This window comes from Thunnus albacares, chromosome 16, assembly GCF_914725855.1.
Source record: "Thunnus albacares chromosome 16, fThuAlb1.1, whole genome shotgun sequence".
Classification (NCBI taxonomy): Eukaryota; Metazoa; Chordata; class Actinopteri; order Scombriformes; family Scombridae; genus Thunnus; species Thunnus albacares.
Window position 1 is genome coordinate 25,230,399 of NC_058121.1, and position 27,620 is coordinate 25,258,018.

The 27,620-nt window shown below is 36.8% G+C and overlaps 2 protein-coding genes across 3 annotated transcripts; one reads left to right on the plus strand and one right to left on the minus strand.

The window, feature by feature from the left end:
- Positions 1–9,570: 9,570 nt before the first annotated feature.
- On the minus strand, positions 9,571–11,417 carry nkx2.2b (NK2 homeobox 2b). Its single transcript, XM_044329558.1, has 2 exons — positions 10,899–11,417; positions 9,571–10,283 (listed from the first exon to the last, which is right to left on the minus strand). Exons 1-2 carry the CDS (start codon positions 11,125–11,127, stop codon positions 9,757–9,759), a joined length of 756 nt encoding a protein of 251 aa, XP_044185493.1. The 5' UTR covers positions 11,128–11,417; the 3' UTR covers positions 9,571–9,756.
- Positions 11,418–21,220: 9,803 nt separating this feature from the next.
- On the plus strand, positions 21,221–25,660 carry LOC122999915 (protein NLRC3-like). Of its 2 annotated transcripts, none has more exons than XM_044377272.1 (2): positions 21,221–21,291; positions 24,374–25,660. In XM_044377272.1, the coding sequence occupies exon 2, from the start codon at positions 25,200–25,202 to the stop codon at positions 25,656–25,658; it is 459 nt and encodes a 152-aa protein (XP_044233207.1). In that variant the 5' UTR covers positions 21,221–21,291; positions 24,374–25,199; the 3' UTR covers positions 25,659–25,660. The 2 variants fall into 2 exon arrangements, with proteins under 2 accessions (XP_044233207.1, XP_044233208.1); XM_044377273.1 differs by having other exon boundaries at positions 21,227–21,291; positions 24,371–25,660.
- The last annotated feature ends 1,960 nt before the right edge of the window (positions 25,661–27,620 follow it).

A 27,620-nucleotide genomic window follows, 5' to 3' on the forward strand; every position in this document is an offset into this window, starting at 1 on the left:
CACTGTCTTTTTGATGTGATGTTATGTGAGTCTATATTATGTTTTATCTTGAGTATTTTATTTAAAAAGAAAAACCATTTAGTGCTCATTTTGCAATATTTCTTCATGTCAGGCAACAAACTCCTGATGTGAACTCAAAATCTAAATCCTTAAAGATACATACGAAAGTGCTGAAAGATGATATTTTATCTTCTGCAAACAAGTTTTCATCTCATAAACACTTTCCAAAAGATCCCTTGTTTCATCTTGTTTGCACACGATTATAATCTGTGCATTTGTTTTTATCTTGATATATTCAGTTATATCAAAGTTGTGAGATATCTTGTGTGACAAAGACGAAAATCTAATTATCTGGACTTTGGGGTCTCCATGACAAGGTGCATTTAATATCAAAATTTTTGCAGCTTAAACCAAAATTGCACCAAACGGCTTCTAAAAGTTTAAGATTTAAATCTTCAGCTCAGCTTCTTGTTGCTTCCTGTGACATTTCTCTGTAATGATTTTCTTCTGAATCAGGCGACTGTACGATGGGTTTTTTTTTATCACCAAGGTTGCATCGCACTCACATATTTCAGCTTGTACCAGGGGGGAAAAAAGGCTCCATCTTGACCTTGTTACAGTGTGCGGGGAGAGGTCAGAGGTCACGCATCCAGAAGTGGTCTTCAGAAATCATTCAGTGTGTCTGTGTGTGGGTCGACGGAGGTCAAGGCGCTGACTCTGCACCACTTAGCAGTAAAAGCCGCATTAAGAAACATGAGAAACATTGAAAACGCTTGCATGTCATCAGCTGTGTGTGTGTGTATGTGTGTGTGAAGAGCTCTCTGCTGGCTGTTTAAGCGTTGCTGAGCTCCAGAGTGCCACCAGGAGGTTAATTTGTGTTTCTTTTAATTCAAAGCAATCTCATTGTAATGTGTAATTCTAAGTTGTTGAATATGATTTTTAAAAATATATATTTTCTAATTTTCCACAAATTTTGAGTGACAAAACATGACGTGACATTCAACCAGAGCTGCAATGATAAGTTGATCAGTTAGCTGATTGACAGAAAATTAATCAGCAACTATCTTGATAATGGTTTAATTGTTTCAAGTTAATTTTTAAGAAGAAATGGACAAATTCTTCAGCACCAGCTTCTTTCTTTCTGGTTTATTTAGTCCTCTGTGACAGTGAACTCCATATCTTATCTATTGTTACTATATCTGACTGACATTTTTCACCATTTTCTGATATTTTATAGACCAAATAACTAATTAATAAATCAAGCAAATAATCAGTTGCAGCACTGCATTCATCACACATGATACGTATACATTGACAAAAATAGTTTGGATGGGGTTTAATGTCCATATCCAAGTCAAGTCTTGAACTCTTTATGTCCGTCTTCATCCATTATGTTTAATTGTTTGTTTTCCAGGTCATTAAGATTGTCTATTTTCCTGCTAGAAATGCAGATTTAATATGGCATTGTGTTTGCTTTTGCTTTAGATTCTCAAGTTGTTTCCCAAGTAACCATAAAACTGGATAATAAATTGATTAGGACAAATCTGTTTTCATGTTGGTTTCCTTCCACCCTCCTCCTCCTCTTCTTCTTCTTCTGTGTGTAAAAGGTCCTGAAACCATGAACCAAACTTAATTTCCTTCAGCCTCACTGTTCAGGTGCAGCTCCGTGATGACTGTTGCAGCTGGTATGGTGAAGCTGTTGTTTTTCCTCCTTTGTTTTGATGCATTAAAGTCAGATGGCACAAACAGCATCAGTTTGAAAAACAGCAAATGCATGATCCTAAATGTGCTGCATTTTACGTTTTAGCTCAATTTTCACAACAACGTTTCAATTTGCAAAAATCTTAACACAAAGTTCCCTACTTCAGCCTCAAAATCTCATATAGCACACAAAAAAGTACTCAAGGTTGCATTTTAAAATGCAAAAAAGGTCAAATCTTGTAGAAGAACTTTATTGTTAGACCACTGCGTTTGGGTTTCACCCTGCTTGGTTGCTGCTTGGTTTCGGTTGGCCCTAGTTATGCTGCTATAGGTCTAGACTTCCCATGATGCAATGAGCTCCTCTCTCCTCCTCCTCCTCCTCTCCACCTGTATGCATTCATGTACTATTAATGCATGTTACTAACTTGGCTTCTTCCTGTGGTCCAGCTTGATGCTACTGCTATTATTATTGGTCATATTTCTATTATTATTATAGTTGCTATTGTTATTATTGTTGTGGTTATTTGTGTCTCTCTCCCTCTTTCTCTCTCTGGAGCCTGGAGTTTTTCCTTGCCGCTGTCACTAAGTGCTTGCTCATGGGGGAATGTTGGGTCTCTGTGAATTAAAGAGTACGTCTAGACCTGCTCTATGTGAAAAGTGCCCTGAAATAACTTCTGTTGTGATTTGGCACTATATTTTTATACTTTTTTCTCCATGCACCTTGTAAGTGGGTGAGATTGAGCACAAATCCTTACTCTTTATTCTTTAATCCTTATTTGGATCCCCATTAGCTTCCACAAAGTGGTTGCTAGTCTTCTTGTCCACACAACAACAGCAACAACAATTTAAAAACAACATTGATCAATACAATAAACAAATATAAAGATCAGAAAATAGGTACGATAATACAGTACGGTAATGACTACAGTCTCTGTTTACGAACAAGTTTCAAATCTGCTGAAGAGAAAAAAAATGCTGTAGAAATTTAAAGACTTTCTCTCTCTCATTGTGTGTGTGTAGGTATTCATTCCTCATGTTGTGGGGACTCACCTCCATCTTTGGGACAAAAAAAAACCAAGTTCCCATAATGTAAATCATTAATTTTAGGGTGAAGATTTGGCTTTAGGTTACGGTGAGTCTGCAGGAAATTAATCTAAGTTAATGTAATGTCCTCTGACGTGATGGAAACATCAGTGTGTGTGTGTTTGTTAGCAAACACATGACATGATCAAGCTCTTGCTGCCACCTGCTGTCAGCATGATGAAAAACAAGTCTGACAGTCACATTTTTCATTTTTGAACTATACGAATCCTCAGTGAAGACAAAATAAAAACCTGTATATGAAAACTACACCAACCTTAAATAAATTAAAACAGAAATATAGTCCTGAAAGGGACAACAGACATAAAAATGATCAAAATCAAATCACAACAGACAATAAACATGAAAATAAAAAATAGGAACAAAACATATCTGATAAAAATACTGTGTTGAAAGTGTGAGAGATGAGACAGACATGGAAAGAATGATGTGAAATTAAATAAAATCATGTTTGTTTTTCTTAAATAAAAGTGAGCTGAATTTAATATAACATTACAATATAAAAAACACTATACGATATCAAATCAGTTATTGAGGAAAATAAAATGAGGGAGAGAGAAACTGTTTCAAATGTGCAGAAAAATAGAGAGATCAAATTTAATATACAACCACCGCTGGTCACAGTATGATATAAAACCTTAAATAAAATAAATTAGCTCTTTTGTTTTAGTGTCATGAAGAATTTTCCTGATGTTTTTTTCTGTCCATCAACAACACACACAAAACTGTGGACATTTTAGTGTGACCACTGACTGTTGTCACTTTTCCGATGTGAACTCACTACATGCTCAAAACCTGCTTTGTGTGGTCTGAATTTGGGACACAGCTACAATTTGACTGACATCAGACGATGCACATTATGCATCATTTCCTGTTAGTGTGAAACAAACATAGATGTCTTTTCTCTGTACAACTGCAAAACAGTTTAGCCTACTATAAGGATTAGTTTGTAATATACTGTATAGAAGTTGTGGCGGTACTGATCCTCCAAACCACAGCTGATCAGAAAGTAGCCTGAGAACCAGCACCCAGCCACATAAAACAATCAATTGGAGAAACCACCTCACAAGGTTCTGTACATAGGGAAACATCCCCTTAATAAACAAATGCCTCTTCAACAATAATAATGAAAAAATGTCTCTTTAATATGTAAAATATGAAGCCTGCAGGGGTTAGGCTATTGTGAAGCAAGCACAACCTCTTGCACAAATAGCACTAAGAGAGATCCAACTTGGTTGAAAGGTTTATTTTGTAGTGTTCCTCAAAGGTACCCTCAAATCAGGGAGACAAAAGACAGAGAATAAAACTCAAAAGGGCCTGAACAGACCAGAGTTTCTATCTGACAATCTCTACAAATGAAGTCTGCAACCAGTTGAGGAAAGAACAGAGTGACCAGGGTGTGCAGTATCTATCCTCTCTTAAACCCCAGAAAAAGGGTGTCGTCACACCCTGATTGGCCAAGAGGAGAATGCACCCAGCTGCTCTCAATTACTATTTGGGAGCCAATCCCCACACCCTGCACAACAGGTGATCTGAATAACCCTCCAATCAACCCAGAGGGATTTCGACATACAATACGAATTCGGAACAGGGAAATGATAGCAAGTCCAATGAATGGGTGACTGCCACAAAGTGGTATTTAGCTTGGTATTGGGCACAGCAAAAATGTCTCCTGTGAAAACGGCCTATTGAGTATTTAATTTCATTTTCAACAATACACATTATTGAACATTTCTGTAAATGTGCCAGTGTTAGCCAGCTGATAATTTTCAGACTGCAGTCCTTTGGTGAGATGTTCTGAAACCAACAAGGAGGTTAAGTGGTTAGAAATTACAACCAGAAGACAACAAGACACCATAAAGACAACAGCAACAAATTAATCCTTCTCAAGACAGTGCAGGAGACATGCAGAGCAACAGCAAACAACCAAGTATGAGTACAGTAATACAGCAACAATATTCAGTACATATAGCCATGCAGGCAAGACAAGACCACGAAACACATTTTGATACATGCAGAGCAAAAATAATCAGTAAGACATAGATAAAATATGATAATGTCTTGAGTTTCTTTTTTTGTCTTTTGCATTTTATGTGTTTTATGTGAAGCACTTTCAACTGCCTTGTTGTTGCAAGGTGCTGTACAATAAACTTGGTTTGCTATGGAGCCCCCAAAGTCCTTAAAGATGCCATTTTTTGAAATCACAAAACACAAGATAATAATTTATTTGCACAGGATTTGGATCTCGATGACATTTTGTGTTTGCAAATTATTATCTTATATATATAACTTGAGCACACAGGATAATATATATATATATATCTTTTAAACATCAGGGGCTCCATACTTTGTAGATGTTTGAATGTATTTTCTTTTAAAGCAGCCACACACCTTCACTTTAAACCTGCAATAACATTTTTTGGCCACCATGGGGCAGCGGAAAGAAGTAGTGAACTCAAGCGGGTAGCACCTAATGTGTCCAGATTCCCTTTGCCCTTTAAGAGCTGTTGCTATTTCACAGTCTAAAAAAGTCTTGTTTGACTTTGGTTTGGTTGTGCTAAAAGATCCTCCACAGGGTCAGCTGGTCTGTTTTTCCAGCAAGTACATTTTGTTTTAATGATTTTATGCCTGTTTTTTGCTAGCAAAAATTAGCATTAGCATTAGCATTATGACAGTTAACCAGACTGTAAATGCACTATTCTAACCAAGCTAGTAGCTAGCTCTAGGGTCAGCTCCACCCTTTTGTCTAAATATAGTCACTTCTGGATCCAAAAATCAAAGATGGCGACCGTCAAATCGCCAAACTAGAGGCTTCAAAACAGCAGTCCACAAACCAATGGGTGATGTCCCGGTGAGTGAACTCAACATTGACATATTGTCACCTTTTAAAAGGGTATGTAAGAGTATGGTCAATGTCTAACAGTGATCATGTTTTCAGTCTCTAAAGAGTAGTTCTGTGTAAGCGTCTTCGAGTACCTTTAAAAGTGCAAACTTACAAGGATAAGTCTGGTGATTTTCTATATATTTCCTCTCATCAACAAATATCACGTGCAGAGCCAAACCAACAATGAACAAGTATTGTGTGTAGAGTTGCAACAATTAATCGATTAGTCATTTGACAGAAAATTAATCGGCAACTATTTTGATAACCAATTTATTGTTTAGTTGCAGCCCTTTGTGTGTGTACCCAAAGCCTGTAGACCTCCGTTGTTGTCCAAAAACTATTAAAACACATCAGTGAGCCACACTGCTGTACTGAGTGACATTACTTCATTATGAAGAGTTTGGTCTCCAAAGAGTAATAACAGCAATCATGTTTTCAGTCTCTGGAGAGTAGTTCTGTGTAAGTTCTGTTTACTGAGCATGTGCAGGAACGTGGTTCTGTTTACAGCTTCACTAACTTGTTGTGCTACATATCATATTATGTATGTATATATATATATATATATATACATAGTTATTTGCAACAGTGTGGCTCATTGACGTGTTTTTGGACAACGGAGGTCTATGGCAGAGAGGAATAAGATATATCAGGCTTTGGATGCACACACAATACTTAAGAGATTTTACAGACTTAATCATTTTTAATACATATAGGATTAGGTTTAGGTTTTGCATCGTATCCCCTGACTTTAGTTTGTTTTTCTATAATTAGGTTTTGACTCTTGTTGGATCACTGTTATTAAATGAACTCTTACAGTGATTATGAGCTCAGTTAACATTTAGACAGCTGAACACAAAGTCCGTCAGCTCAATTAGTGAAAAAAACATAATAGAAGTAATACGTAAATTAAACATTTATAACATCAGATTTGGTGCAGATATAGAGCCAATTTAACTCTGAAGATTCTGCCCTTAAGTTAGTTTGTGGCTTTAATGTCTGACAGGATTAAACATCTTCATTCACCAGCAAACCAGCTATTTACTGTGTTGTGACAAAGGAAAGAAAGACCCCCGTGTGTGTGTGTGTGTGTGTGTTGGGGGGTCTTTGTATCCAGTGGGGCCAGAGGTCAGCTCATCTCAGAGGGATGATGTCACAGGAGGAGGAGGGGGTCAAAGCTTTGAGGCGGTTATAATGTGTCACCTGCTGCTATAAAAGAGGAGAAGAAGAAGAGGAAGGGGAGGAGGAAGAGGACATTTTTGGCTTGTTTCAACCCATTTAATACTACCATATTTATGTTACTTTATTAACCTGCACTTACACTTGTATAACCACAGGATAATAATGAGTTTCAGTTCATTGTTTTGTTGTCCAGCTGCAACTTTACTGTTCTGGTTCACTCCCAGTGCTCTCATTAGTGTCAGGCAGCTGTTTTCAGAAAAAAAGCTCTAAAAAGCCACTGTACCCTACCTGCTCAGCACCAAACAGCAAACAGAAACAGTTAGCTGTAGACTAGCTGGTGAACATAGTGGAGCATTTAGCAGCTAAAGAGCCAGATATTTCCCTCAGGAGTTGGTAGAGAGCAAAAATAGAGCTAAAAGAGAGTGAATATTGGACTTACATCCACCAGGTGGACAGAAACACGACGCCAAATGAATGATTATGTTGCTCCGTAACTGCTGGATGTGGAAATAAGCAACTGTTTGCGAACAAGTTCAACATATCAACTTAAGAGCTGATGATATGTTAGAGTTGTGTTCACTGCTTGTTTCTGCTGAAAACTAGTGGACAAAAAAAATCATTTAATGCAGGTTTAAGATTTACCTGTTTGGGTAAAAAATGTTTATTTGTGACACCAGGATTTCCAAGATCACTGGAGAATATAAAGGGCTAGAAATCACTGGATCTGCAACCTTTGTGATAACAAATTTCTGGGAGATGAGTATCACATTTTGTTTGAATGCAAGCATAATAAATTATAGAGACAAGTACTCGCCAAAGTACTATTTAAATCACCCATCCGTCTTTAAATTCTTTTTGTTATTACAGTCAGATAGACCAAAAGATATTTGTAAATCAGATGCCTTTTTGAAGAATTTTCCACCTTTGATTAAGTATATAATTCATTCCTGCGGGTGCCATTGTTTTGTTATTATTGTGTTGTATACTTTGGTTGTACTCCAAATAACCATGATCCAGAGTAGAAGAATAAAATCCCAATTAATCTGTCTGTTTCTCCTCTTTGTACATCATTCCAGACATGATGCTGGGAGGTAACTTAATTAAGGATAAAATCATTTTGAAGTAAGCACCATGTACGCTCAATATCAGCTGAAATAATAATAAAGTTCTTGAGATCAGGTAATAAAGCTTCCACCTGAAGGACCCTGAGTGCGCCTAAGGCTTTTAGCAGCCCACGTGGCTCAGTTTCTAATCCAGTCTGGACTTTAAAGAAGTAAAAAAACAGTTAAATTTGTTCCTTAAATGACTGAAGATATGACACATTACATTAATCCCAACCTTTTTTAACCTGTGGCCCTTTAAAATGAGGTGATGTCTACTTGTGACTGACAGGTGATGGCCTTTGTCGTTCTTCTCAAACTGTGTCATTTTAAGGTTTTTTAGAGGACTGAAAAGGTGAAAATGTCAGTGTATTACAATAAATGGAATACAATAAATTAAAGAATAAAATAGAGAAAAGCCTTATTTGCTGTTGTTTTTATCATATTGTGACCCCTCTGATTTATTTTGGGACCCACTGAAGAGTCCTGAACCTTATAAACGCACCACAGACCTCTTAGGTTCATAAAGACACACATATATATATATTTTTTAGGAATATCATAAATTGAGTTACAGTTTAGGATAACTAATCTCACTATGGACTTCTACGGTCTTTAAAAGACCAGATCAGGATCAGGACTTTTAACCCAGGGTTAATCCTTATGGATAAATGCTTTTAGACAATATAGGCATAATTTCGCCTTTAGGAACATCATAGAAATATTATAGGAACATAAAAGTTATTCTTAATCTCACTTTAGAAACCAAAAGACTGTCAAAGACTTTAACTTGTTGGATAATGAATTATTATTTTAGAAATTCTGCAGAAGTTTGAAGTTAATATGACCTGATAGAGACCAATTATTCATAAAATGCATACTGTGCACATTCCTGATTTAAAAAATCTTCTAATTTCTCTTTAAATAACAATATTATCAATATTCCTACAAACTGATCTATAAAATCCATCCTGATGGAGTCAACATGGAGCTAAAATCAAAGCACTCACTTCTGCTCCAACGTTTATTCACCGTCATAAATATCCAGTTTATTACAAAACAAGTCACCGGTCAACATTATAAATAGATTTTATAAAACACACGGAAAGATTTTCTCGCGATAAAAGAGACACGAAGAGACAACGAAAACGTCACAAAATCCCGAAAACAACAACTAAACATTTGTTTTGATCTGTTTTAAGATCGATTCCACTTCGGTTCTTTTTATCCACAACAAGAGTCAGTGTAGTTTTAGACGTTTTGCGCGTCTGAAAGGGGGAAAGTCTTTTGTTATCTCTGATGAAGAGTGAAAATAAAAAACAACAAATTTTCCAAACTGCTGAGACTGAAAAAATGTCTTTTTTAATTTTTTTTTTTTAGGGGAATTCGCCGTTACATTATCTAATGCCACAAAAACTGTCCTTTAAAGTGTAGAAGAAATGCTGAAAATCAAATCAAAAACTCCAAAGAGGTGAGTTTTTATTATTATGCTATAATAATAATAATAATAATAATAATAATAATAATAATAATAATAATAATAATAATAATAATAATATACTTGTTTTTTAAGTTTTGGATTTTAATTATACCCTTGAATACCTAGTTATTTTTAGTTATTTTTCTGGGAAAAACAGATGAAATGTATCAAACTCCATTGAAAAAAGATGAATCTTCTCACTCGCATTTATCTTTTAAGGGGGCCTGTTCTGACAGGAAAAACGACCATTTTAAGACCGAACACGAGCTTCTCCTTCGTATTTTTGGAGATGTATCCATCAGTCAAAGTCTTCACCAGCTCCAGTGGTACATGTGCGCCAGCTGCTGCACCCCGGTGTGCTGCTGCGGCAGGCCGGGGTGCAGCAGCGGGGAGTAGGCACACAGCGGGAGGCTCAGACCGGACCTGAGCGTCGCCTCCAGGTCCTGCGCTGTGATCCGGTCGCAGGGTCTCCCGTCCCGCACCAGGACCGGGATGGCGACACGACGGGCCGGCAACGGCTGTAGCGCCTCCAGGCTGCGCTCGGTCCGGGCCCGCTTCATCTTGTAGCGATGGTTCTGGAACCAGATCTTCACCTGGTTCGGGGTGAGGTGGATCATCCCGGCCAGGTGCTCCCTCTCCGGGGCGGACAGGTAGCGCTGCTGCCGGAAGCGGCGCTCCAGCTCGAACGTCTGCGCCTTGGAGAACAGCACCCGCCGCTTCCTGCCGCGGCTCTTCTGCACCGCGCCGCCCGCAGGATCCCCCTCCGCGTCCGGAGACTCGTCCGGGGAGAGCTCGGGAGATTTAGGCTCGATCCGGGACTGTAAGGAAAGACCGTGTACTGCAGGGCGAGAGGACAAGTAATCTGATTACTCCCAATATTTTTATTATCCTGAAACAACACAGAAACTTCCATCACGAGTAATTTAATCTTTTTTCTTTAAAACAACAAAAGACTGAAGTTATGTCTCCTCTTAACAGAAATCAATTCACTTTTTACGGTTTACGAGTTTTCAGCTCAGATTATTTCGCTTCATATTTTCCTACAAACATCCTGCGGCTGATTTGAAAACAGTGTTGATCTCCCTTCACAAAAACATGATTTTTAGTTCAACTGATAGACTGGACACCTCTCCACTTGCTGTTCTGGTTAAAAACGACACAAACTGAACATCAGCAACACTCTTGAGCTGTAAATTTAACAGTTACCATTAATAACGAGATGATTGTTTAGTTTTTGATTAATTAAGACCTCATGTAAGTCTGACAGTAAAGCAGATTATTACGGTTACAATCGATTTGATAATTACGCACGAATAGAAGAGCGTCAAATTCCAGACTTTAAAGGTAGGAATTAAATAAATATAATGTAAATATGGACTAAAATGAGTGTGAGTATCAACTTTTAATGACTATTTTTTAAATTAAATCTCCTCACATGAGAAGTGCAGGTTACCGGATCCGCGGCTCCACCTGCTGAAGCTCCCTTCGCCGCGCTCGCACAAATTCCTTCCGGTAAATCCCAGTTTCTGCGCGTTTTCCGACCCCGAAACCTCCGCGGAGGCCTCTTCGGTGTCGTCCTCCTCTGTCTCTTCGGTTCCGGAGCCGCACCTCCCGGTGGAGTCGGGGAGATCCAGGATGTCCTGCACCAAGAAGCCCGTTCTTGTGTTGGTGCCAAAAGACATGACGCGCGGAGAGGGAAGGGGAGACAGAAACAGAGAAAGTTCCAGGTTTGTGTCCGCGCTGATTCACCGACTGAAGCCCGTTAAAGAGGAGCGGAGAACGGGCTGTTTAGGTCCATGAATGCCGTCAAACGGAGCGGGAGCCCGGAGCTGGACGGGCCGACCGGAGAGGATTTAACAGCTCGGAAAATACTGAGGGATAATGTGGGAAGACACTAAGAGAGTGTGTCCTCCGAGCTTTTTAACGGCCTGTGTGTGTGTGTGTGTGTGTGTGTGTATGTGTATGTGTATGTGTATGTGTGTGTGTGTGTGTGTGTGTGTGTGTGTCGTTAAAAAGGACGGAGGCGGGTCCCGGGAGTCAAGTGGATGAGGGTGTGGGAGCAGCCATGAAGTGTGATGCTGCAGCTTCAGGGAGGAGATGAATGTTTAATGAGGAGGATTAGAGAGAAAGAGTCACTGATCCGCTTCCTGTTTACATGTTTACTGAAGAATAAAAACCTCTAATGTTGCTGAGGACACGTCGAAGTAAACAAACAACATTTATGATGATCAGGAATCTATTATTTACTTTAATGTCTTTATTTTGATTAAACATCACATAGGCTACATTTAGAAAGTTATATGAAAGGACACAGAGAAGAAAGTACTTAATTTTTTCTTTTTATTTATTATACTATTTATTTATTTGTATTAATGTTGTAACATTAACATAATAATGATAATAATATAAGTGCAAAAAACGAAAATCATTGTTATATTGATATATTTTAACTCAACTTTATTACTAGTTTATTACTAATTTTTCAAATAAAAATATGTAATAATCTATTATTCTAAATAAAACAAATTAAGTTCAATTACTTAACAAAATAAAGCAAAACGAAAACTCAAATGAATTATTCATAGTAAAAGATTCAGTTTAGTCTATTGACTTTGTATCCTTATTTAGTTATAAAAGAAATGAATAAAACCAAATTAAAAAATTAAAAATGAAGGAAAATTAAGATGAAAATGAAAAATCGAATCATTTAAAATAAAATATTACATGAAATTAAGTTTAAACAATACATTTTAAATAAATGAATAAATCTGGCCTTTTTAACACCTGCAAACACACATGAAAAAAATAATATATGAGTGACAGTGTTTGACAGTCACATCACTTAACATACAAAACTGCCTTGAGAAATGAATAGATTTTGAATTAATGCTAAAACAGTGAAGGATAAGAGGACGAACATCAGATCTCATCACACTGTTGTTCGGTAGAGATTCAGGTGAGTAGAAACAAACACTTTCTCTTCTCTGCTCAGTGTTTCTGTGTTTGCTGTGAGGATTAACTGGAGCAGCAGATGAAGAGTCAGTGTGTTTACACGACAGCTGACGGACTGATCTACAAACACACTGCACTTCATTACAGCAGCTAGTTATTAGTTTATACATAATCATTTATAGCTCTTATATCAGTAATAGGCTAGATTGCTAAAGCTACTGTAACATTTGAAAACTTTCAAACCATGTGCATGCAAACTGAACCCTGACTTTCCTTTTAAAGATTAACTGACACATAGGCGGTCGCCTTGGGCACCAAATGAGGTAGGGGGCGCCAAATGAGTGGGAAGTGGGTTTTTTTTGGAAATACATGGTCTACAAGTTTTCCCTTCTTAATGTTTTTTCCTGCCTTTTGGCCCATTTACTTGCATGGATTTTCATCTGATTTGATTTTCCAAAGCCTTACTGTTCAGTCAGTTTTTCCACAACAGCCACCAAACTTCATGTGCTACCTCAGGCAATGCCACCCAACACTCATTGAATGGCACCTTGACCCCCATTTGCCTTTTTGTCTGGAGGACTGGGGGAATTTGTCTGGACTGGAGGTACCATTGTGGCAATTGATTTTAGTGTGAATTCATACCTGAAGTTGCACTTTTTTGGGGCTCCGATCTAAATCTTCTGGAGCTTAAATTTGAAGCTCTGACTATGTTGGGAACCAACATAGTCAGAGGCGGCCCTCCATCTTTGTGTGTGTCATTATAGATAGGCTATGATGTGTTTAGCTCAGTTTACAGCACAGACTAGAAGCAGGAGGAAACTAGCTCCCAGTGGTGGAAAGTACATTTACTCAAGTACTATACTTAAGTACAATTTTGAGGTACTTGTACTTTACTTGAATATTTCCATTTGATGCTACTTTATACTTAAACTTCAGTACATTTCAGAGCTTTCTACCCCACTATATTTATTTGACAGCTTTAGTAACTTTTCAGATGAAAATCTGACAAATTGACCTCTGACTGACCTCACAAGAAAAACCACAGTATAAAGTCTAAAAATTGGTCTAAGGGTTAGTGATAAGTGTTATTGGTCCATGGTCTAAAATTCAAGCCAGCAAAAACAACCTATAGTGACGTTTAGTGGCCGTTGTAATTATGACCGGGGAAGTGACGCTATTCAGATGATGTCAATATAAGGTGACTTGAAAAGATGATTTTGCCTTATTAGGAGGAGGCGGATTGGGAGCATCTCTAGCTAGAAGCTTCCTGCTTCCATTGGCAAGTGTCATGTTTCCAAGTGAGGACATTTTTTTAAAAAACCATAACATTGTGGGGTTTACTGTCACCATGACGACAAAGGTTGCAAAATTTTAAAGGAAGTACTAATCGCATTTCAAGTGATCGTTTTAATCCAAACCATGATCGTTCCCTAACTCTAACCAAGTGGTTTTTGTGCCTAAACCTAACCTGACCTTAACCACAGCATTGTCACACCATAAAACATCATTATTTTTTAACAGTGATTTGTAATGGTTTTGGACCAAATATGTGACAGGCCATGCCCACTTGCACCAATCAATATGGCATTTCAGATTTTGGTTAATACTCACCTCAACAGCATGTGCACCAAAATTGGTGAAATTCTGTCCACCAGGTTTTGAGGTACACGTTAAAGGCATTTGTGGTGACCCCTGTGGGTCTGGCTCAAAATGCTGTGGTAGACCTATTTCCAATCACGGACTGAAGTTACCTACCAAGATTTATGATGATTGGACAAATGGTTAATGAGTTATGGCCAATTTCCTGCTGAGCACTGCCCTTTGCAAAGTTTTTTTGATCGATGGTGGCCATGTTTTTGAAATAATCTTTAAAATTGTCTCAGTCCCCTGAGGCTTCATACCAAATTTGGTGTTGATAAAGTCAAGATGCAAAAAGTAGACGTCACATTACTGTTTTTCAGTTTATGCAAATTAGCAAAAACCGATCATGGCAGACTTTTATGGTCCAAGAGACTTTTTTTGTAGAGCACATTGAGCTGGACTTGTGCGTGAAATTTCAGGTCAATCAGACTGGCCTTTCCACAATTGAATTTTTGGGTCTTAATTATGGTGCCAACTGGCACTGTCATAGTACTCCCACTATATCTAAATAGTCAGTAAAAACATTTGGTACTGCTCAAAACTGAAATTCCTCTAATGATCATATAGTCACATATTCTGTAGCAATGTTGTGCCAATCAATCAGTTAGATGTTGAGATATTTTGATCTGGACCAAAGTGGTGGGCCGACTGACATTGCCAGAAACATGCCACTAGCATAGCTATAAATCCATCCTCCAACTGCTCCAAAGCTGTCTGATTTACACGATGTGATTTGTGGCTGCAAAAACCTCAAATTTAGTGCGTGTCAGTTTGTCATTTGATTGACAATCAATGGAGTAACTTTGGTTAATTTTTGTTGACTTTCTCTGCATCACTTTATTGTCTTTGTTCAGCAATTTTAACTGCATGGTTTCCCTTTTTTTCAGTACAAACTCTCAACTATATTTCTTATTTATCATTTTGTCAATTTAACAAAGTATAAAGCTACTTCTGGAACCCAAAATACAAGAAAAATGACACAAGCATCTATAAAAATGTATGAAACTCATATTGATGAAACAATTAGTATTTGTTAACCCTAAATATAAAAGACAGTGAAATAAAGTCAATAACTTGTAAAAAATATATATTTTAAACATGTTACTTTTATTTTAAATCTACATCTTTACAACAAGGCATTTACTCTACTATTCTATTATGAATCCTTAAGCTGAAACACAAACCAACAATCTACATTTCAGCTGATTCAACAAATCAAGTTGTATTTTTTTGTTACTAATAGATTTGAGTGTCATGTTTCTGATTCTCATGCACTGATCTGCCTTTTTCAGCCTTGTTTTGTGAGTACTGATCCTCATTTCTATAAAATCAGTGGGAACAAGTGTCATGATCTCACTTCACTGACTGAATCTTATATGTTTTAATAAGAAAAAAGTCTTGAAAGCTGAAAATAAAATTAAATTACTGGAGAAGTGAAAAAGAAGACATTTCCTAACCAGACTCCTTCAGGATATTACTTGTTTTGGGGACATTTTTAATGGCAGAGTTGCTATGTTTGGTTGAGTTTGCTGTGTGTGATGTGTGTGACAATGAGTTGAGCTCTGTATGTGTGTGTGTGTGTGTGAGTGTGTGTGTTCCTGCTGGGTGGTCGAATTCTGCAAACAAACACACGACAAGCTGACAGCCACAAAGACTGCACAGCCTCCACATTTATCCCATTTATTCCCCCTGAACACTTTATAATGGCCTGAAACACACACACACACACACTACTGGGAATACATGTGAGGCTGCTGGGAGTTGTCATGGTATTTAGACTGCTGCCTTCAATAGACTGTCTTCTATATTCATGACCACACACACACACACACACACACACACACACACACACAAAGCAGTTTCATCATTGGTTGACACTAAGTTGATTTAAACTAAATAAATATTGTAAAACTTGAAAAATTGTAGCCTTATTAATTTGTCGTAAAACACAAAGGAAACTGAAGTTATAAAAACATAACATATAACATTAAACAAAAACTGTAAAATTATATTTTAATAAAGGTAATAAATACAAAAATTTAAGTATGAAATAAAATTTAAAAATATTGACAAAAAGGTTAAAAAATGTTTTAAAAAACACTTAAATATAAAACCAAAATAAAATATAAAAATGAAATGAAAAAAGTGGAAATAAGTAAAATTAAGTAAAACAAACAAAACAATATGAAAACAAAAGTTAAAAAAACAATAAAAAATAATGTAAAAACAAAAATAAAATTAAAATATAAAAATTGATATGAAAAAAATCAAAACAAAATTAAAATAAAGTAAAACAACAATTAAAATAATAAAAAAATAAAATGATTAAATAATTAGAATAAAATGAGATACAATAAATTATATGAATGAAAATGACAAAAATAAAAATGAAAGTACAATTAAAATAAACAGTAAATACAATAATAGTGTCATTGATAGGACACTGTTAAGTTAAGATCATCACAAGACACCAGCAGGAGTCTGCAGTCAGATTCTAGTCCAGTTTCTTCAGGATTAGTCACTGGGGGGCTCAATGACTGCCGCAGACCTCCAGGCTTTGTTTATTCCTTTTAATTTATGTAATAATAAAATTGATTTATAAACACAGTTTAGGACTGTATCTGAGGGCAGATGTCATGTTTCACACCAGTAAATTACATCTTATTTTAATCCCCATTTGGCTAAAAATGACTCTAATGTGAATACATGTTCTGTGTTGCACTCAGAGACTAGAGACCTACTTTCATTGGAGGGACAAATACTTTTGCTGGAGGGCTGGATTTGGCCTATGGAACGCTACCACCACTGTATAGGGACAAAAAGCACATCCTGTTGACATTCTGGTCAACAGGATGTCCACAAAAATGTAAATTCAGGGTTGCATCTGACAGAGGTACTGGAAGAAGTACTCAGATTCTTTACTTAAATAAAGTTACCAATACAGCAATGAAAAAATCCTTCTTAAGTAAAAGTACATAAGTATTATGAGCTTGATGTAGTTTAAGTATTGCAGTAAAAGTAGTGATTTGGTCCTTCTGACTGATATATTATATATGACATCATTAGATTATTAATAGTGAAGCATCAGTGTGTAAGCACCATGTTACTGTTGTACTGCTGGAGGTGGAGCTAGTTTCAACTACTTTATATACAGTTAGCTAGTTTAGTCCAGTGGTTCCCAACCTGGGGGTCAGGCCCCTCCAAAGGGTCACCAGATAAATCTGTGACCCTGACTACACACTGCTCTTTGTAAGATGTCAAAAGCCAAAAAGGTTGGAAACCACTGGTTTCATCTTTAACAATGTTGTATTTTAAAAGCTTGTTATATTATCCATTGTGTCAAATCTTCATCTGAAAAGTAACTAAAGCTGTCAAATAAATGTAGTGGAGTAGAAAGTACAATATTTCCCTCTGAAATGTAGTGGAGTGGAAGCATAAAGTAGCATCAAATGGAAATACTCATGTAAAGTACAAGTGCATCAAAATTGTACTTAAGTACAGTACTTGAGTAAATATACTTTCCATCGCTGGTATCTGAGGCTATTTCCTTATTTGGTTAGATGGTTTGATTGATTTGGTTAGCTACTTTTTTGGTTAGATCTTCTTGCACATATTTATACCACCCACTATTCTGTACATGATGGTTGCACTTCTAGTTAGATACCACATTGCATTTCATTGTCACAGTGCTTGTGAAATGAAAGTCAAGTTGAATTTAATCTAATCAAACAGCCTCCCAAATACTTCATCAATATCAATAATAAAAGTTAATAAAAGTAGCAGAAATTTTGAAAAATATATTGATAACATTTTTTATACTAATTTTAGGCCCATTTCAAACCTGCCTTTTCTAGGTAAGATTTTAGAGAAGGCAGTTAGACAGTTGGATGCATTCCTGCAAAAAATGAGATCCATGAAAAATTTCAGTCTGGCTTTAGAAGAGGTCATAGTACAGAGACAAGTGTGACTCTCTCTTTGGTGTTCCTCAGGGTTCAATTCTTGGTCCGCTACTGTTCTCCCTGTATATGCTCCCAATTGGAGAAATAGTTCGCAACCATGGTGTAAATTTTCATTGTTACGCAGATGACACCCAGTTATATTTATCTGTAGTGCTAGACGATAAAGATGCCCTAATTCCTTTGATAGATTGCCTCTCTAGCATTACACAGTGGATAAGTGGTAACCTCCTTAAATTAAATAAACATAAAACAGAAGTTCTAATGATTGGCACAGATGCACAAAGAGAAGAACTTTCATGGAGGCTTGGAAATCTGGCTCTACAGATTAAACCAGAAGTAAAAAACTTGGGTGTTATCCTTGACTTTGAATTGAATTTTAAAAGTCATGTCCACAATGTTACAAAGACAGCTTTTTATCATTTAAGAAACATTGCAAGAGTCAGACCCTACCTTACTTTGGAGGATGCCAAGAAACTCACTCATGGCTTTGTTTTTTCACACTTAGATTATTGTAATGCACTTTATACTGGTTTACCAAATAAAACCATTGATCGGCTGCAACTCATTCAAAACTCAGCAGCAAGAATTTTAACCAAAACTAGGAAAAGGGAACATATTACACCAGTATTAGCGTCATTGCACTGACTAACTGTAACATTGAGGATAGATTTTAAAATTCTTTTACTTGCTTTTTAAGCCTAAAAAGGTCTAGCACTTTTATACCTCTCAGATTGCTTGTCAGAATATATTCCAAACTGTCACTTAGGTCGCTTAATGCTGGCTTGTTAAATGTGCCACAAACAAAATGCAAAAAGTATGGTGAAGCAGCTTTTTGCAGATATGCACCAAAAATCTGGAACAAACTCCCACCACATATTAGACAAGCATCCTCTGTTTATATTTTCAAGAAGTAGCTTAAAACTTATTTTTATGGTCTTGCTTTTAATTAACTCAACCTTTTATTTGCCTTTTACTGTTATCAGCTTTTTTATCTTTATCTCGTGACTAACTCTTTATTACTGTAGTTTTTTATTGTTTATTGTATTTATCTTTCTCCTTTCTTTTAATATTTTAAAATCTTTTTTTTTGCTTGTACCCCTTTCTGTAAAGCACTTGAGCTGCATTTTATGTTATGAAAGGTGCTATATAAATAAAGATGATGATATCATCATCATCATCACCACCACCACTACTACAACAACGAAAGAGGACATTTTTCTTTCTGAGAATGTAACATGTCTTCTGGCCCAAATATGATGGAAAAAGTATTTTTCTTCCCACAATTATAAAACAAAAGTGTAGATATTTTTCCTCAGTTTGCTTTTATTTTACTTGATTCTTACATGTTGCAGCTCTCAGATGTGACAATTATATTTGTTTACAGACATGTCATCCTGAAAAAAAAAACACTATTTACACAAAGGTGACAACAGGTCAGTTAAACTAAGATCATGATATCTAAATGTCCAAATTATTTTCTGAGATTCTGTTGTTCAACCCTGAGCTCAGAGCACCACCTGGTGTCGGACTGAGAAACTGCAGATTTTTTTTTTCAGCCACATGTCCAGTTAATGTGGAAAACCCAGAAAGACAAACAAATAAGTCGAGTTTTAATGTATCTTTTTTTAAACCTTATTGAAACATATACAGGATATTTAAGGAAGATAATAAAAAATATACAAACACAACAAAATGTGACCAGAAATTATATGTATTTTGTTGGTTTGGGTTTTCTACAACCCTCAAGGTTGACTGAATAAGTTGGAAGTTATGTACTGTATAAATTTATAATCAGTTATGCTGTATTGATTTCATTCATTTTAAAAACATTATCATAATATTGTATGCGGTAATAATCAATAATTCCAGATTTCTACATTTAAGTCTTCCTTACACTTACAGGTCTATTATTTCCTAATAATCTCACAGAAAAAAAATGTAATTTGTTACTTGTAGGGATATGGTATTTTAGTAAATTTAGTTAGTTATGTTGAATTTAAAAGAAACTGTTGATTTCTAGGAGGTATTTCCTTAAAAGTACTGCTTCGTACATATTTATTCATTAATCATTTAGTATAGGAAACTTAATGCTTCATAATTGTATGTTGGTTTGTAGACAGATTTTACATTTTTGCATGTTTATCTGACCTTCTGTGCACTGATTACAAGATTATAGGTAACAGCTTAGAGATTAATTGAAATTAATGAACTGAAACTGCACAGATTGATCACCTAATTACCTAAAATTAGTGCCAATTTACCATATAATTGCTATATTATTATGTTATTTTCAGGAAACTTCCTTGGATGTTATTAGGAATTTACAGATCTGTAAAAAGTGTTACATTCTCTTGTTTTCCTATCAAAATATAAATATATTTCTCCACATTGAAAAGTTTGTAAAGTGAATGACAGATGAGCTTTCACTGATCATCTTTCCACTGATGGGAAAAAATGTAATGTAGGAAATTTTCCAAAGGGAGGCGCCATTGCATTAAAAAAATCTTATAAGAAGTAGTCAGTGTGGAAATTTTTACAGAATATTAATATTTAGACAGAGTAATTATCTATCCATCCATCCAAACATATATAAATAAGAATAAATAAAACAAGTATGATATATAATGTACTAAATATAATAAGACTTAATCTAACAATCTGGTTAACATTTCCATATCTCACACTTCTTCATGATCTTAAAGCTGCTTCCAGAAAGCTTCAAAAGCCTGTCAAGCCTTTTCTCTTTAATTCCTTTCAAGTCAAATCACCATCTTCATTTCAAAAAAAGCTTCCCTGCACCTCCTCATGAAAACTAATAACTCTGTATTTAGTACTGGCAGGTCTATGCTGCTCTCTGCTGGACAACACTGAAATACCTTAAACCTCTTCACTTTGTTTTCTGTGTTGTGGTTTTTCATTTTAATGTGGCATAGAAATTCATGTCCTTGTGAATAATAATTCATATAATTAAACTAAACTCAAAAAGTTCAATTATCGTTTTAAAAAAAAATGTTTTATTCACTTTTATTCAATTATGACAGTTATTGCAGACAATTAAGACTGTTAATACCTAAAAAGGAAATACACATTATAATGTTTATTGTATTTTACTTTATTGCTTCGTTTGATTGGCATTTTAAATCTTCCATAGTACTGCAGCACACAGGAGATGTAGAGGGGAGGAGCAGCTCTGAGGGGAGGAACGAACGAAAGTGAAATTATGCATTCACTCAGTTGAGACTCCACTTTACAGTCATGAGAGCAAATGGAGGAAAACAGGACATATAAGGCAGGGTGAGTGTTAATACCACACTACTTTTTCCGTTTTAAGTCTGAGTCAGCGGTGTCCCTCTGGACTGTAGAGGGAAGACTTCTGTTGGAGCCATTTTTGTGTTTGCTCATGTACATTTCACAATTTGCCATACTATTGAGAGAATGTAAAACTTTCTTTTAACTATGAATTAATAAAAATTATATTCTGTGCGTCATGTTTGAGTCAAGAAGCAAATCTATGTCAAAGAGACAGTTTAAAAGACGGTTAACGCTAAAGAGAACATCCTGTTCTCTCACACTTCCTGTTTTCTCACCACTGGGTGTGGTGCTTATACAGACGTGTTTGTCTTGAATCTTGTGTTCTGAGTTCACAGTCAGGGTTTACTTGTGCTGTTAGTATAACTGTTATTATATCACTGTCAGTGCTACTAGTATTAATGCTATCGTTAGTGGTACTAGTACCACTGCAACTGTTATTACTGCCAGTATTATTCTTAATGCTACTGTTAATATTACTACATAACTGAGGCTAGGCAAAACGGTACCACAGTGTACACTGTAGAGATGCCAGTAAGAGTTTCTTTCATGCTCTTAATTAAACAATATTTTTACTATGTGTTCATGTCAGTGCCACTGTCGTTATTAACACAATAGACAAATACACAACTACTGTACATGAAGGTCTGGTTATGTTTTGACAACTATCACAGTTGGTTATGGTTTGTGTTCTGACCACTTAAGAGCTTTTGTCATATTGTCTCAGGTACTGGTGAGACAATGGAATACAATTCATGAAGGCCAGTTTGAAAAACATATGAGATTAAAGGTTTATTAGACACCAAAATACTACAGCACTTCAGTACACTATATTGTTGTACAAAATCATAAAAACATGTCAGTGAGCCACACCATTGCACTGAGTGACATGTAAACCAGATATTTTCTAATTCAGTTGTTCATCTTTTGCACTGATGATTAAACCAGGAGAGTTTGATACCAATCAAAGCCGTAGAAGTGCTCAAACTGTGAGTTATATTACATTGTCTATGGGGAAAAAGTAATGGAATTTTAATTTCAGGAATCAAGGGCGTCTGAAATAGCTCCTCCCACTTTGTAATTCTATTAGCTGGATAATTAACACTGCTTTGAAAGAAAGCAAGCAGATCCAAATTTAGGTGAAGTTGTTACTCTTAAAAATGTCTGTAAATGATACAGTCAAACTACATGCATACATCAGACTCTTCAGACAAATTGTGAATTTACAGGAGATAAATGTTTAGGATTTCTGTGCCCTCACATATGATTTAAGCTGTAGATACAAAAAGAAACACAGACTTAGTATTCAGAGTGTGTACATTAGTTGTTTTGTTATATGGTATGTAAATGTAAGCATTAGCAGAAAAACAAAACAAAAGGCCAAGTTCTGACACAAACACCTAAACTGTGTTTTTTATTTGCGAACAGAAAATGCTCCAAAAAGGTGTTGTGATCTTAAAACTCTTCATACAATCATCAAAATCACAGACTGAACCTGCTGAGTTTATTGACCTTATCTCATGTCACTAAGGGCTCAGTGAGAAATGGAGCTTAGCGAAAGTTCAGTCAGGAAGACTATCTTTTTTGCATGCCTAGGTCAATAGTTTTACTTCTCATATCATCATGTCACTCATCTCTCACGCATGCTCACCCTATTTCCTAGCTGTCATTGCCTGGGGCTTGGATCGCGATATCAGCGGTTCATCAGCTGGTCTCATCTATCCAATAGCACAGCCACACACATTCATTGTAAGCCTATCATATGGTTGCTGTCTTTTTAAATATGTCTCTCTGCTTAGTCTGTGCATGCTGCTGTTATGCACGCCCCTCTATCTCCCCATCTCTGCCCAATCTCCACAGGTTCAGCAGCCGCCACCACCACCAGTGTCTGGACACCATGGGGTATCTATCTTGTGGCTGCTCAGGGATGATATCCTCGTGGAATCCAAGCAACAAAGACTTTTGTCATGACTGTCACATTTCTATCTCTGTTATAACAAACATTATCTTCACTCCATTCACTTGTCTGATTGAAATAACATACTATCAGCATCGTTAGTTAGGACTGTAACACTCAAATTGCCAGGACTGTTTGGGTGTGGTTTGACCAGATTTGATTGGCAGAGGCCTGGCAACATGCACAGAAACAACCCAATAATTGTCATCACATGTTGATTCAAATACTGCTAAATCCTGATCAGTGCACAGAAGCATATGACCCCATATTGATAGTGTGTATGTTGTTTTTTGTTATTTGGTATTTAAACATGTTTGTGAAAATGCCTTAAAAGTACAATATCAACTAAAATGTTAAATGATACTTCCTGGAGGCTGGTTTTAGACTGCACGGGTCATTTGAGGGGTTATCATTGGATCATTGAAATTTTGTGGGTCTTAACTGTGGAAACATGAATGAAATCTTGCCAGGTGGGCAGTGACATAATTCTGATGGGTGGTCCTACAAAGAAACAGTTATTGGTTACTGTAATGAAGATTTGAGAAACCTGATTTTTCCCAGGTAGATTTCTCCTGGAGATCATCAGCTTCTCTGCCATGTATGCACATAACATGTACTTAACAAAAGACTGTATATGGGGAAAGTGGAGCAGCTGAATGAAAGGAGAGATCATTGTATAGAGTGATTCATTCATGTATTTAAAGTCCTAAAACTGAAACTAACACAAAGTATCCTCTAGATGTCTAAATAAGTTGGTTTCCAGCACTTAACATTTTACTGTTAATTGAATTCAGACACATTCGCACTGAGAAAAAGTTCTGGCTCAGACACACAGAAAAACTGAACAAAAATCAGGACTAACAAACATTTTCTATCAAAAATACAGATAAAATAAGAAAGGCATGCTTTGAGAACAAGGTTGGTGTAGAGAAGAAATCTCATCACTGATTTGTTGCTTGTACACACAGATTTACACTACCCAGTATTGTGCATGTTAACACGTTCCCTGAATACCCACATAACTTGGTTTCTCTGAGTAGCCTGGCTATATAAGTGCATGTAAAAACGATGATCGTTGTTCAGATCTATATTTTTCTTCTCTTTCAGCAGATAGTTATCTGCAGGAGGTTTCAGATATATACAAGATCAGTCTGAGGAGGAGATGTCAACAAGTGACTGAGGGAACTGATGAAGCAGGAAGTAGAACCCTCCTCAACAGGATCTACACTGAGCTCTACATCACAGAGGGAATGACAAACGAGGTTAATACCCAACATGCGGCGTGGCAGCTTGAGACAGCTTCAAAAATGGAGACCCTCCATGACATTCCAATAAAGTGCCACGATATCTTTAAAGTCTTACCGAACCAACAGGAACACATCAGAGTTGTTCTGGCGAAAGGTGTCGCTGGCGTTGGAAAAACCTCAGTGCAGAAGTTCACTCTGGACTGGGCAGAGGGCTTGGAAAACCAGGATGTCAGTCTGGTGATTCTGCTTTTGTTCAGGGAGTTGAACTTGATCATATGAGCAGTACAATCTCCTCATGCTGCTCCATGACTTCAATCCAATATTACAGAAGGTCACAGCAGAGAAGCTTGCTGACTAAAGTTTTGTTGATCTTTGACAGCCTGGATGAAAGCAGACTTTCACTGGATTTCAAGAACAGGAGGGTTGTGTCTGATGTCACACAGAAGTCATCAGTCAGCATGGTGGTGACAAGCCTCATCGAGGGGAAGCTGCTTCCCTCAACTCTTGTCTGGATAACTTCCTGACCTGCAGCAGCCAATCAGATCCCTTTGACATGTGTTGACGGGGTAATAGAAGTACGTAGCTTCACTGATGCCCAGAAGGAGGAATACTTCAGGAGGAGATTCAGTGATGAAGAGCTGTCCACCAAAATCGTCTCACACATCAAGACATCCAGGAGCCTCCACATCATGTGTCACATCCCAGTCCTCTGCTGGATCACTGCTACAGATCTGGAGCACATGTTTAATACAGACCTGAGAGGAGAGCTGCCAAAGACCCTGACTGACCTGTATTCACTCTTCTTGCTGGTTCAGACAAAGAGGAAGAAGCACAAGTATGATGAGGGACATGAGACAAGTCCACAGGGGCTGATGGAAGTTGACAGGGAAGTTCTTCTGAAGCTGGGGAGGCTGGTGTTTGAACAGCTTGACAAGGGAAACATCGTGTTCTACCAGGAAGACCTGGAGCATTTTGGTCTTGATGTCACAGAGGCCTCTGTGTTGTCAGGAGTTTGTACAGAGATCTTCATAGGAGAGTGTGATCTTCCAGAAAGCAGTCTACTGCTTTGTTCATCTGAGCGTTCAGGAGTTTCTTGCTGCAGTCTACATGCACCACTGCACTGGAGGGCTTCCTGGGAGAAGAGTTAAAACTCAGGAAGTCAAAACCAAAGTCTTTCCTTGAGAAAATTATTGCTTATTTCATAAGCAATGATAGCTGGATGTCTTCCTAATGGGAACCATGGAGAAATTTTTCAAAAGTGAAAATGGCCACCTAGACCTGTTTGTTCGCTTCCTTCATGGCCTTTCTTGAGTCCAATCAGAGTCTCTTAGGAGGCCTGCTGGGTCAGACAGAACAGTTCAGAAACCATCCAAAGAGTCATCAACAACCTGAAAAAGAAGAACACTTGTGATATCTCTCCTGACAGAAGCATCAACATCTTCCACTGATGATGACGATGAATGACCACTCAGTACATCAGGAGATCCAAGAGTTCCTGAAGTCAGAACAGATCAGAGAAGGAACTCTCTGGGATCCACTGAGGACCTGCAGAAAGGCTCAGTAAGTCCAGATGCGATTAGCATTATAAATCAATGTAGATTGGTAGTTTAGTTCTTCAAATATAAATTATATAAAATTGTTAAAATAGTGCTCTACTTGTTCATAGCCAAAATAATGTCAGTTATATTTAGCCACAGATGTTCTTGAGCTGTTTCAAATGTTTCAAGTGTGACTTATCTTAAAAATTACTGTCTCAGCATCTTCCACCTTTTTCTCACACTAAAAACAGACCTGGTGGTCTTTAATCATTTCACAGAAAACCAAAATGCTATACCACAGATTAGCCTTCTTCCTAACTCCCTGGGAACTGTCTCTTATTGGCATAATGCTATCTTTGCACTCACTGGCACATTCATCATGGGAAGGCAGTTTTCCACCACACAATGGTGCCTTTATTTCTCACGAATTCAGCTTTTTATTTTAAAGATGGAAGTTGTGTTACATAGTCTTGTTTTTAAGTCTCTTATATTCTGTTTGTCACAGAAAAAAACTCTTTTTACTCTCTTCTCTCTTGTTGGTGTAGAAGAGAGTAGTAACAGGAAATGCATAAAGGTCTGAATGAAGAGCAGAATGGTAGAATTCAGACAGCTTAAAGAGATATTTTATACATTAAAGATCAATGTTATATTTTAATACTGATACCCTGATAACATCTTTCTGATGCTATGTTAATAATTCAACCTTATTGGTTTGTTAATTGTGTTTGTGTGCTGAATCAGTTTCTCAGAAAACAATGTTGACATCTAAACATGCTGTCATCTGTCATGCACATAATTATATTATATTTAATTACATTAATATTTTATATACAGGTCTAATGTTGTCAAGCCATTTGTTTCATTTGTGCTTGTCAAAAGTCATTAAATTTTCTTGCTTATGGGTGGGAACCTGACAGCAGCAGGTAGCTTGCAAAGAGAGATGAACTTTCTCAACTGTAACTGTAAAAATAGTGGACAGTAAAAATGGTTTTCTAATCGAGATGGCCTCATGCCAACTTTGCAGAGACAGACATGGGATCAGATCACACAGACAAACTGCACATTATGGAAGCCTCAATTTAACTCTGGTTTCTCTCCCTTCATCTGCTAGATTAAAAAAAATATTAAAAGTCTGCAGGTTTGAGAGAGAGTGATAATAATTATTGTTTCATTCAAGCACAGTGAGATATGATTAGCTGAACCAGGAGTGCTCTGGAAGCCTACTAGTTCAGACTCATGCCAAATGCAGTAACCACAATGTCCGTGGTTCAATTCTGGCAGTGGACCTTTGTTATCTCTTAACTGTTGCTTTCCATCAAAGGAAATACCCCAGAGAAAAAATATTTAAAAAAAAAAAAAAAAAAAAAAAAAAGAGTTACTGAACCACTGAGGTGAAGACCAAATGTTAATCAAAATAGGGAATGTCAAACTTTCTTAATCAAATGCATGAAGAAAATATAAAGTGTCCTCTTTTCATGATAACATATGTTGTAATATGTGTCATGGCAGACTTTCTGACTGTGGACTCTTAGAGACTCACTGTTAGGTTGTGGCCTCAACTCTAATGTCCAG